The sequence below is a fragment of the Pongo pygmaeus genome, chromosome 2 (assembly GCF_028885625.2).
Source record: "Pongo pygmaeus isolate AG05252 chromosome 2, NHGRI_mPonPyg2-v2.0_pri, whole genome shotgun sequence".
In the NCBI taxonomy this organism is placed as follows: domain Eukaryota; kingdom Metazoa; phylum Chordata; class Mammalia; order Primates; family Hominidae; genus Pongo; species Pongo pygmaeus.
Window position 1 is genome coordinate 118,055,373 of NC_085930.1, and position 13,055 is coordinate 118,068,427.

The 13,055-nt window shown below is 34.0% G+C and overlaps 1 protein-coding gene across 16 annotated transcripts in view; it reads right to left on the reverse strand.

The window, feature by feature from the left end:
* The window catches only part of ARPP21 (cAMP regulated phosphoprotein 21), a 157,213-nt gene that overhangs the window by 96,429 nt on the left and 47,729 nt on the right, over positions 1 to 13,055 (reverse strand). For all 16 annotated transcript variants that reach the window (XM_054482510.1, XM_054482511.2, XM_063662059.1 and 13 more), the window contains 4 exons: positions 11,153 to 11,297; positions 9,658 to 9,736; positions 8,866 to 8,925; positions 8,001 to 8,141 (listed from right to left, as the gene is read on the reverse strand). In XM_054482510.1, the coding sequence (XP_054338485.1) occupies positions 8,001 to 8,141; positions 8,866 to 8,925; positions 9,658 to 9,736; positions 11,153 to 11,297 (425 nt within the window). The remainder of the gene's footprint in view (positions 1 to 8,000; positions 8,142 to 8,865; positions 8,926 to 9,657; positions 9,737 to 11,152; positions 11,298 to 13,055) is intronic.

The following is a 13,055-nucleotide window of genomic DNA, read 5'->3' on the forward strand; positions in this document are numbered from 1 at the left end:
TCAAAGCACAGTACTGAACACTTGAGAAATGATTTTCATCTGACATAATTTAAGAACATGAAACAGAGTTTTGTGTCACTTCTAAGTATGCCAAGGCAATTGTGAATCCAGTGTGTCCGGTGATTCTGGAGACTTTTTTTTGCCATCTAACTTAGTACTAATGTTGTTTAATTTGGTTCTTTGCTGAATTTTAAAGGCAATAAAATGCAAACTAGAATTTGTATAAGTGAATCAATAGGTACGACTTAAAGAACAGTGCTTGGTTTACTTCTCTTTCTCTTTCATCATTATTTGAGAGTATTAAGCCTGTTAATGTTAATTCCTCTTTCCCTAACTTTAGGAGAAGAGTCACGGCTGAGTGACAGTAGTACTGAATTTTGATCTTGATCTTCTGTGAATTGACTAGATAAGATCAAGAGATGGATCTCAGTTTTCTCTCCTTTAAAATGGCTTAGCTTTATCTACCTAGGATGTCATGAGCAAAATAGATAAATAAATAAATAAAATTATTAAACATATCATGACTCCACAGAAAATCTCTATAAAATGTTATATTAAGGGTACTATGTTATAGAACATATACGCATGTTTCATTTCCAAAATAGTTCATTATACATTCACACTCAAAGGCCCATAAATAATTTCAAGTAGGGAAAGGAATACAACAAACTTATGTTCCTTCTTACGGTATATTTCTAGTATTTATCTATCTCATCTACAGAATCTTATATTCTCTAAGGTATTTGGGAATAATAATATGGAGAAAATATAATATTTGAAGAAAATGACATGGAGTTTGACCAATGTGAACAAATAAGTCTCATTTTGAGCCTGAGTATAGATTAAAAAATGAAGTGTCTTGCTCAGTAAATAAAGTTTCATAGTTTTCCTGAGAACAATGTGATTCTTAGGTTTCTGATCTTTGGCAACTAGTCAGATGATTTTCACTGCCATTCCTGTAAAAAGTGCAGAGTAAATTTACCATGTTTAGAAAAGACAGGATGCCAACCAACCACTCATAGATTTTTAAGAGGCACTTAAATAAATTGATGCTTGGTCTTCTTCAGAGGATGATTAAGGAAGCATCCACATCAGGATGATGCTCAGTTTATTCAAAGAGCCATGCACATTCCTAGCCAAAGGAAGATAAATATAATAAACACGGAAGTAAAAGCATATTTTGTTTTATTTTGTTTCGTTATAAATGTACTTAATCACCTGCAGGGAGTGAAATGCTTAAGGGCCAAACACCAAGGATTCCCATTTTCAGCTTTAGCCTCTTTAGAAAACTAAGCACAGTAGATGTTCTGTGACCTTGGCATACTGCTGTATACTGTTGTCTGGGTCTACCCACTGAGAAAGTGGAAAGTCCCATGATCCTTCTTGCTGATGTAGTAATAACTATCCATCACTTCAGGGGTTCTTAATAAAATCAATTGGTCTCCAATCCTCTATCTATAGAGAAGCTTTATTTAGTTCTAGAATGAGTTTCATGGCTTTTATGATTTACCAAACAGCCAACTCAGTTAGTCATCCTTTCTGGAACATACAACAAACAAACTGCCATAGTCAGTACACATCACTCATCACTCCAGGCAAAATACCCAGGCTCACACTTCTCAGGATCACTGGATATGTCCTTCGGCACTTAAGGTATAGCCTCAAACCAATGCCTTTGGGCCACTATTTTTGTGTCACAGTTTCTAGGGCCTATATCCACTCTCTTTCAGTGGATTTGCTATTTCCTTTATTTGCTCTGCACTGTCAGAGCAGGGGATTTGAGGCAATGACAGTGGGTGGATGTAAAAGACAAGACAAAAAATGTTCAAGAGATGACAATCTTTTAACATGAAAATTATCTGGGATGAGTTAAACAGTTGCTCTGACATATGCAAAAACATTCAGATATACATGGGATTCTCACTGCCTGTGGCTGATCTTGGCTTTTTGGAAAACACTTGTGCAAGAGGATGGTTTCTAGTCTCCAATGGTACACTCTAAGTGTGCATCCTTTCTCTGGGATGAAGAAGAGGAAGGTTAAAAATATATCTAACAGAACAACAATAAACTGCTTTGTGTCAAGCACAGAAAATGAGTAAAAGAGAGAGAAACTGAAGATCAGAAAGTGAGAGAAAGAGAAGGACAAAATTTCTTATATAGAAAGACACATGTATTTGTGGCATTTAAAATATTTTGATAAGATCATTATTCATATTTTTAGCCTAAATCCTAAATATCAAAAATGTAACATTATATATAGTAAATCTATTATAAATATCATTTATAATATCAAAATAACATGGACCCTAATACCTTCATCCTGGCAAGGGTCTCATTCAGCATCATCACCTAATCTGACAGCTGACAAAAAATTCCATAAAAAAATAAAAAAGTGTCAGAGCAAAACATATTTCTGGCAATCTAAAATGGATTAGAAGACAGGAACTAACTAAAGGTGAAGGAACACAACGTGGAGGGCTTCTCAGCTCGGTGATTCCATTTGTTACAGGAGTCCTGGCTATTAAGACCCAATTTGTAGACCAAAAGGTGTGGTTGGAGGCTACTGGTCACATACACAAATCTGTTCTTACTCTGGTTAGCTTTGAGCACCAACAAAAATGCAGTGCTGCAGAGGAAAGGTGACTTCCTTTACTAATTCTCTAAAGTGCATCAGTTTGCTCAGGTGACAGTACCACCTTGAACTGTTTCCCAAATGAACACAAATATTATTTCCTACTTTTCATAAATGTTCCAACCCCATGCCTTGGTGACAGCAGCACTCACCCAAGTCTTTCTACTCTTGGTCATTTCCTTTTGAATATATCCCATTAGTCAATACCAGACCAGCCTTTCTAAAGTATCATGTTATGCACATCAACCCTCATGTTCTAAAGTTTTAAGAGCTGCCCGCCTTCAAGATTCTATTTAATCTTATGTAGCCTCCTACTGTCATTGATAATATCATTCTCTCCATATTTGCCTCCAGCCAGTAGAGCATTATTTTAAAGTCTCCTGGGTTTGAGGTCAAATATCCTGAATTAGCATCCTGCTGCCACTGTGCAGCAGTATGACTTTAGACAATTCACTAATTTTCCTTTGGTACATATTCTCTTCAGTAAAGTTAGAAAAATAATTTTAAAAAATCCTTTTCATTAGGTGGCTGTGAAAACCTAACACAACCATCTCAACAAAATGCCCAGCTCTTAGTAAATGTTCAAAAAACGTAGAGATTTTTATCTTATGTTCGTTTATAGCCCATACTCCAGCTTGCCATGTATCCCCCTCCTCACTACATTTGTTTAAGTCTTACCCTTTCTCAAAGTCTTCCTAAATGCCTATTTGAACCATGAAATGGATGGGCAGGTAGTCCCCAATGAATCTGTTATATACGTTCTGCTGGATGTTTGGTATAGTGTTCCTTCAATTATGGAGCTATTGTCTAGATATTTGTTATGTGTCTACCTTGGATCTACAAAGAGTTGCACTACATTTTTCAAGTTTTAAGAGGACTGAGATTCTGAAGTTATTCCCCCACTATAACTATAGTGTAAAACGTTTGAGGACGTGAATCCCATCTTGTAATTTTTTGTGTGACCACCGCCACTAAAGTCTGTTGTTGGTGAGTTGTAGTTGCTGGAAATATGTTTTCAGTATCTGGAAAGTTTTGTCTGTGTATATTATATGACTGCAAAAACATAACATCTCTGCTCTTATCAGGTAATTTACAGAAACGTGGAATGTATTAATGTAAAATCTCTAGACAGTTGACTTTACTTCAACTATCTTTCCATCTCGTCTCATTGCTTCTCACCACACTTGATGCTCTTGTAGATGTGGCATGAATCTATGGAGTTGAACAATCAGATTGCTGTGGCAGTAGTTTTGTAATAACAAAATAAAGAGGTTCACCCCCCCTTATGAACATAATTAATAAATATGGCTTTTTCATTCTTAGAAAAAGAGTGAAATGGAGTAAAGCTTAAATTTTTATATTTATTTAAACTTCATATTTGTTTAAACTTTATATATAATATACATTTATATAAATATATATTATGTATAATATCTAAATATATATATTTATATATAATGCATATATATATGCATTCCTTCAAAAAATCACATCTTGTGGCAGTAATAAGCACAGCAAATCTAGCAAGATGTATCAAGTTGCAGGGAGACTCCGTTACTTAATGATACCACTGAGTTAATCTTCAAAAATATCTTGTCCATCAATCACTGTTTTTTATCAGACAACAAACGACTTAAAAGGATTGCAATTTTCAGCCAATCCAGGGACTCTTCTTGAAGGCTCTGCTCAAAAATTTCTGGGTATTTTTGCTTTAAGAGAATAAGATTATTTAAAAAAATCTTTTTGATATTAGACACATTGGTTTAGGTCCCAGTCATGCTAACCATTGCTTCTCTGTAAGCCCCAAACCAAAACTCAGTTTGTGCCTAATTTTCTTCTTCTGCAAAATGAAGCTTTAATTATTTATATGGTAAGGTTTTTTGTATTAAATGTAATAATATACATTTACCTCATGAAAATGTATATTATTACAAGATGTAAAGTGCTTGGCGAAATGAATAAGCTGTAGGCAATGTTATTATAAGTAAGGGATGATATCTAACAAACAGAAGTATATCCTGAGACAAGTTGTTTTCATCATAAAAGAGCAGATAGATTATATCTGGGTATATTATTAAAAATACTAGAGGTCAGTGCAGTACACACACATATGTAATCCTCACAGAATGTATTGTTATGATCTGAATATTTTGAACTTCATGTGAAATTCTTTCTTCTCCATGAGAAACCTAACCTTCTCAAGTCACGTTCTATAGTTACTTAACCTGCCTATCACCTAGAAAATCAGGATTCTGGGAAATAAATTCTAGCCAATAAGGAGCTGAAATAGTTACAATTATTTAAACAATGATGTCAGAGTAGTATTGAAGTGTCACTGAAGAAGAACAATATAAAAGGAAGTTTTTTTCCCTCTACCTCTTAGTAAACAAAAACACCCTCAGTCCACATTTTTCTGCATTTCTCTCAGGCTATAGTGCCATTAAAATATGCATTTCATGTGTTTGCATTGGAGTAGCATTAAAACTCTAGACATTGAAAAGGTATTCCCCAAACACAAAACTCACATGGAACTATCATCTCAGTATTCCCTCCTTTAAATAAATGAAGACATTTCAATCCAGAAATATTTTGAAGTTAATATGGTTCCCAAGACCAACACATGTTGATTGCCCTGATAAGACAACTCTGAAGTTTTTCACCAAACCAAAAAAGCCAAGACACTTAGAACTTAAATAGAATGTTTTGAATATAATGCCCTATTTTGAACTTCAACCCCAAAGAGCATGGCAACAGACTTTTAAAATCAAACATAATTTTCCACAAAACAACACTTCTTTTCACTAAAATTGCTGACAATGATTCAGGTTCTGAAAACTGTGATTTCTTCCTGTTTGGATACAGAGATTTAATTCATCCTCTTTTCTCGTGTGCTAAAATACATCAGTTATCCACCCCCACCTCAAGAACTACTCAAATAGAGGATGAACCACCACCATACCTCAATGGTCACTCAAATAGAGGATGGTCAGAAATGTAGTTAGAATAGAACAGTAAAACATGACAGCTATGAATTGAACATTGTTGAGCTCAACACTTCAGTAAATACCTTGAAAGTCCATGACATACAGTCATTTGCCTTTTTTATTTAGGCATGATTTGCTTTGACTCATGAAAGCGTGTCTAAATGGTGGTGTGTAAGAGAAAGGAGTTAGCCAGAGACTGAGCCCTGGCCTTCCTGTTGTAGCAATTGTAACTTCGAGAGGGTGTTCTCTGCACACACTTACTTTTAACTCTTCCTAAAGGTATAAACATGTGGCATCTATTTTTAAATGGCCATTAATAAAAAAAAAGCTGGCACTCTTCTAGAAGTGAAAAATTCTAGTAATATGATAACTACTAGCCAGAAAATAAAAGTTTTAAAGGACAAATTATGTTCTCCAGTGGTATTTGGGAACTTGCAGGAAACACAAGGATTTAGAAAGAGCTGATCAATCTGACCAATAGAAAGTTCTAAAATCATATCATTGTTCCATATCTGCTCTATCCAGTAGCTGCTTGTAATGTGGCTCACCTGATAGAGGAACTGAATTTTAAAGTTTAAATTTTATATACATTTAATAAATGTGAATTGAAATGTAAATAGCCATATTTGGCTACCATACCGGGCAGATCAGGTTTAGAGCCAGCACTCAAAGTTGACCAGGAGTCTTGATATAATGCTTAATTTTCTCAAAGCCATTCTCCAAGGAAACATGTCTAAAACATATGTACTAGTATTTATGACTATGTGATTGCAAAATTGGTGTGAGTTAAAAATAAATCTACTGTCCACCAGTTGAAACTGTATCACATTTAATATACTTGAACTATGGGAGTTTTCCATGTTTGCTATGACCTTATAGACAAAGAATAAGAAAAAAATTAAAAGGAAGTGTCAACTGCTTTTCTATTTTGCAATCAGCATGTCCCTGCATGATGATATCTAAAAGCCATTAAAAAAATCAAGAATAAGAAACAACAATACAACTATAACAACAACAAAGAGTATTGCATGGATAGGGAAGATATAAAGGATTCTAAAAGTTACCTTTAATTTTTACTACTATTCAAATACGAGGCACATGTGTAAACAACCAGATAAAATAGGAACCTGATAAATTTTTAAAATGTGTTTTGCTAACACAGTAGAATGCAACTACAGGACTGAATGATTCTGAAACTTCAAGGGCCCTTAAACACGATTCAGTTCAAACTATCCTGAAGATATATAAGTAATTTGAAGCCCACAGAAGTGGAGTGCTCATTGTCACTGAGATATTAATAATAGCCATGCTTGGTCCCAGATCTCTCAGTTTGTGCTCTCTTCACTATGACTTTCCCCTGACCTTTGCTGAGCACAGACTGATGCTTGAGTTGAGAAAGAGCCTCATCTCCATCCCCACTTGTCCCAACCTCTGGTGAGCAGAAAGTGTAGAGTATTGTAACCATGATACTCTGCTTGACACAAAAGCTCCCTTCACTAACATTTCTAAAGAGCATGCAATTTATGGTTTACCAAGCACATTGTGAAAAAAGAAAATTATAAAAATGGAGGCTTTATGTGGGCAGTTTTTTTAGTTTAACACGCTTTTTGTTATAGAATTGGCTTGTATGGTACTCAAAAGATATATAGGTTCAAGAAAAACAGCTCCAAGCTTCAAAGCAAATGACTACTCATGTTATTATGCTTTTGGTGACTCAATGAAACAATGAACCGGTATTAAGAGGAAAAACAAACAATTATTTTAGGGGAAAAAACTTGTCATCCTCTTTTTAGAGCTAAGTCTTAGATGTTTCATCTAGCTTAAAACTCTTATTTTACAGGTGAAAAAACTGAGATGGCAGATTTTAAATGACTTGCTCCAAGTCACACAACTAGTAAGTAGAATTGGGTTTTAGAGGCAGGATTTCTGCCTCTAGGTTCGGAGCTTTTTATTACTCCAGAAACCACAATAAGATAGATGTCTAAAAAAGCAGAAGAAAGAAGAAAGAAAATAAGAATTATTCTGTGTATGTCATAGTCATTTAAAAATATCTGTTGTTTTTAATTTAAGTTATATTTTGACATAAAATTTTTCACAGCTTTGTATGTAATTTCATAGAGTACTGATGGAAGAAAGAAAATTATGTTTCAGGAGCTATGTAAAAGAGCAGGAAATAAATCCACTTTATTGTCTGAATTTTATAAACTTTCTTGGTTCTCAGATAATCTTCTACAGATAAATGCCACACTACTTCTGATAAGAGCAAGAGATAAATAACACTGCACATTTTAAATGTCATGTACTGTGAATTTTATACTGTGATCTTATAAATGAATCCATAGGAGAAAAAGAAAATGCTAAATAAGTACAGTGATGGGGCTTACATTCTGGTGCTGCTGGTCTTGTTGATGATAACAGATTTTCCTGTTTGATCCACATTGTGATCCAATCCAAAATAAGCTGCCACTCGATGGACAAGCATCCTCTGATACGATGACATCTGAGGGAACTTTTTATAATGATTACTGGAACACAATTCAAGAAAAAGTGGAATAAGCATTTTCATTTTTTGCCCATAATACCTTTTACAAGTATACACACAAAACTATTTCTCCTTCATCTAAACCACTAAGCCTATTGCATTTCTGGCATCACTTAATGTCCTAATTTCTAGAAAAATTTTCTACTTATTATAGATTTATTGATTAAGCTACAATAAACATCTTTGTTTCATAGTTGCACATTTCTCTTGCCAAAGGGAATGTAATGTCTGTTGGACAGTATTGTAGTTTAGTCCATGATACCTTATCAACGGGGCCAGGCACAGGACAAATGATGTGACATAATATGTGATTGCAGACGTCTATATGGAGATGTGTCATTACATAGTTTACACTGAAGCAGCACAATTATTTCCAGGCATAACTGACTGCAGCCAGCTGGAGCCCATTAAAAAAATATAATAAAAATGAAAAGGGTCTCTTCTTGTTACAGCTACTCTATGCTAATCAGTGCCCCACTGTTTATAGCCATTTTGTCAGGAATTTAACAAGCAGAAGCACACACGGTCCAAGCAACAATTCTCATCAGCATGTAGTTCCTAACTCCGATAATGTCTCCATTTAACAAATCAAGGAACATATTAAACAACGTTTTATCTATCCCTAAGTCTTTCCAGAATGGATAATTTAACTCCAATACCAAACTAGGATACATCATCAAATTAACCAGCATTGCAGTTTAACATACTTGTTGTCAGCAATGAAATCAATAATTTCCTGCTCCATTTTCAAAAGTATCATCCTGTCCCTGCAAAATAAATGTTAAATTTAAAAGGTTTTATGTATGTTCCGCTTCCAAAAACCTAAAGAATTAATTAGATGTATGGAAAAGATTACTTAAATGTATGCTGCTACAAACTTATACCTAACTCTTCTTTGGAATATGCTGACCATTTACATATTATTTCATTCTTTGGAATATGCTGACCATGTACATATTATTTCATTTCATTCATTATAAATTATTTCATTATTTAAGAGTATTCCTTATCTTATTTGTTAAGTATATTGAAATATCTAAATTTTGTAATCTTAATGTTAATTATGGCATGCAAAGTACTAGGATCAAAAAACACATCAAATAAATAGTATATTTCAAATAAATAGGAAACTGGAACAAAACGAAGGCCAAGTATTGACTGTAAATGAATACATAGCTGCATTAAAACATAATTGGCTTATTTGACAACAATAATTTTTATTTGCTATTTTGCCCCCTTAGCCAGTATCTCTGTGATCTGAAAAGCAGAACTGTTAAAGTATAATTTATTAATTGGGTAACTGTCCAGTTACTAAGACTCTCTATAAAAAGTAAACATGCAAACCATTAGCAGAAAAAAAAAATACAGGAGATAGTTTAAGACGTCAGGGAAGGTATCTGCATCTTACAATGGCTTTCTTAGAAGTGTTGGATTAATAACTTTGATTGTAATATTCTATTTGATCCTTCTAAAAATAAGAGGCTCATTTAATAATTTACCTGGAATTATTCTTTAATGTGTTAATCAGAAACTCGTGTAAGTCTATGCCTGTAGAATCCGTGTATTCTTGACTGCAATCTGAAACAAAGAGCAGGATGGAGTTGTCAGGAATGATGGTGGAAAGGTGGGGTGGAAAAGGTTTCCCCAACCTATCCTGTTTCCCCCCTGCTCAGATAAATTTTAGGTGAAGCTATTGGTATAAAAATACATGTTTCAAAACTAGCAATCTGGCAATATGACATCAGAATGAAAATTAGATTCCAGGATTGAAAACACCCAATAAATCCTGACTATGGAAAGATCCAAAGGTCATAGGAGGGGAAGTGGGCACAGTCTGGGTGTGGGGGAGAGGTGGAGTCAAATATCACGTGTTCATTCTGCACTGTAAATAACAAGGGCACAAACCCCACATGACAGAACTCCCACCTACAGAGAGAGCTCTCAAGAGTTTGAGATCCCATGGAACCCTTTTTCTCTTAAAACAAAGAAGGCAAAAAAAAAATGAATGTTCTGTTATGAGACTATCTATTAATCAGTACAAAATACAGGAGGACACTAAATATTCCCGAGACTTTTAAATATCCTAATGCTGTCCAAAGCTTAATTTCTAAAACTGTTTTAGAAACCTGAACTTCTTTACTGTCATATACACCTTGGATTTTAGATATTCCTCAGCAGAAACAACAATTATAAGCAGAAGTATGGTTATAGAACACATAACTGTTAGAGGCGGTTGTCATTTCTCAGTTGACCAGATGCTCTATTCTTTCCCAGTTGTCCAGTTTGTTTGTTTGTTTAAGTCTACTGCAAGCCTGTTTACTCATGGTACTCTTCATTTCAACTTAGTTTGTTTTGTACCATGATAGGTATGGCAAAAATTTGGACAGTTTGGACTGTAGGTTTTCAGTTTGTAAAGGTATGACTTTTTGCACAGTGATTTATTGAAGTAGAAGTGGGTATTTCTCAAATAAACATTACTTGATAGTAGATGGGTTCAGAGACTAAATTCTGAGCCAGATAAAATGTGAATCATGTATTCCGTTGACATATACATCTGTACTTTGGGGACCATATCACTTATGAACTGAGAACTGCTAATCCACTCTCTGTCTTTTAAGATAAACATGAGAGTTAAGATATCAAACTCGGTATCATTACTGTTCACCAATCCAAGTTAATCGGTCCAAGAAACCTAAATTTAGGGCAGATTTATATTTATTCCTTGTACAAGCTTGTCACTGAAAACAGAAGATTAAAATGTGAATCCAAAGAAATATGTGATCCTAAAAATAACCTGTCTAGCAACACAAGTAATGACACTATAAACAGAAAGAAAATTAAATTCACATTTTTTACACACACACAGATACGTACACGTATAGAATTATATGCAGGGTTTGGTGGGAGGTGAATATGCATGTGAAATCTAGAATGTGTTCTGTGACTATGTATGTGCCCAAATTGAGTAAGTTAAGGAAATATTTTCACATTCACCTTTTGATAACATTCTGATCTTGGGTTTTTCAGAGGTTTTATCTTTGTTTTTATCCTTTTCTTTTTCTCTTTCAGAGTCATCTTTCCTAGATTTATCCTCCTCTTGCAGACTGGAAAAACTGGAAAGCTGTAAATGAATTGATTCCTGTTGGGGAAAAAATATAATAATTTAGGGCCAGGTTTAATAATCTCTGTCTGGCTCCATTTTGCATAGAGGTTATGAAGTATAGAAAAATGAAAACCAGGTGCAGATTTTTTTTTCCTAAATGGTAAAAATTAAACCTGTCAGGAAATTAATTGCCCTTTAAAATGACTTAATCTTCAGGAGTCAATGGGAGGTCATAAGGAACATCTAGTACTAAAACTTTGCCTTATGAATATTAACCTTAACCGAGTTGAATTCCTGTAGATCAAAATACTTATTTTTTTTCTACAGGTTTATTTTTAAACACCTAGAAAAAATTTCTTTATCAGTGAGCTCTCATCACAGCCATCGTATTAAAAAAAAAAAAAGTCTTCCATAGTTCTATTCTATAATTCCTTATAAGGGGAAATTGGCACAAAGACAGACATATACTAGGAATCATAATTACAAATAGAACAGACATAAAGAAAGCCCCTATTACTGAATTTACAATTAAAAACTCCATTTTAGACCCAGGTCAACAATGATTTCTACTACTATGAAAAAGCAGACTATATAATTGCAGGAATTCTAGGTATAAACTTATTATAATTGTTTATAAATACCACTAATAAATCATTATAATGTGTAGTTACAATAAGCATTGCCTTTTAGAAAAGGTAGGAAGTAGAATTATATTTTTCATAAATAATATATAAAATTTAATGTTATTTTATTTTAGCATCAGTTAGTCTTTTCCAAAATATAAAATTCTCTTGAAATGATGTTTGATTTAAGATTGACCATTTACAGCACTGGGACTGGATCCACTTCTATTCTTATTTATTTTGCACTGAAAATAGATTATTTTGTATTAACTCACATATATCAGCCATTTGATTGATAGTATGTTAACTGTTTTGAAGAAGAATGAGCCAAATCATGTTTTTCAGTTTTATGTAAAACCTATGCTATGATTAAAACTATGACAAATTAACCAACGTTAAGCCCACTTATTCTTATGTAAGAGATCATTTGATGGCAAAGCTTTCTTCCACTGGTGACATTAAAATTTATGATGTAGGAAAAAATAATCCCAATGACTAATAATGTCTCTCACTGAAAATTAAACTAATGCTCACACTACATGTGACTAAATTGATGCTTGTACCCTCTCAAATTTGGGATTCTTAATGGTTCTCAGTAAACCTGGCTAATCTAACAAGCATAAAGAAAAGTTCTCTGAAGCTAAGTTTCTTTTTCGGAAGGGGCTCCACTGTGAACTCCTTGTTTCACTATGCTTATAAAGTCATGCAATACAAACGATGAAATAAAACATACTTTCATCATAAATATCTTAGCTGAGTTTTCCAACATCAACACGTTTTTCCTGGGGATGTACATATATAAACTTTGTAAAAACTGAGTGTAATTTGATTATAGAGTCATTTATTGCAGTTTGGGACAGAAATGTCTTAATATGCAAAGGTTCAGGCAGGTTCTAGGGATAGGATTTGCTTCTACTTGCTAAAGAAATCACTGGGACATTTCTGGTCCAGAAGACGTGGCTGAGGTGGGGAAGATTCAGTTTGACAGTTAATCATCAAGGGAAACTGAGGGCTCTCAGGCCACGAAGGTGATCTCATTGCTTCTTCAAAACTGACTGAAACAACCAGCCTCTGTATGTATGAATCTAAAATCATAGAGGCTTGGACATATACTATAAATGCATGAGCAGAGGCTAAAGAATATCCACTATAAAAAAATGTACAAACTGAT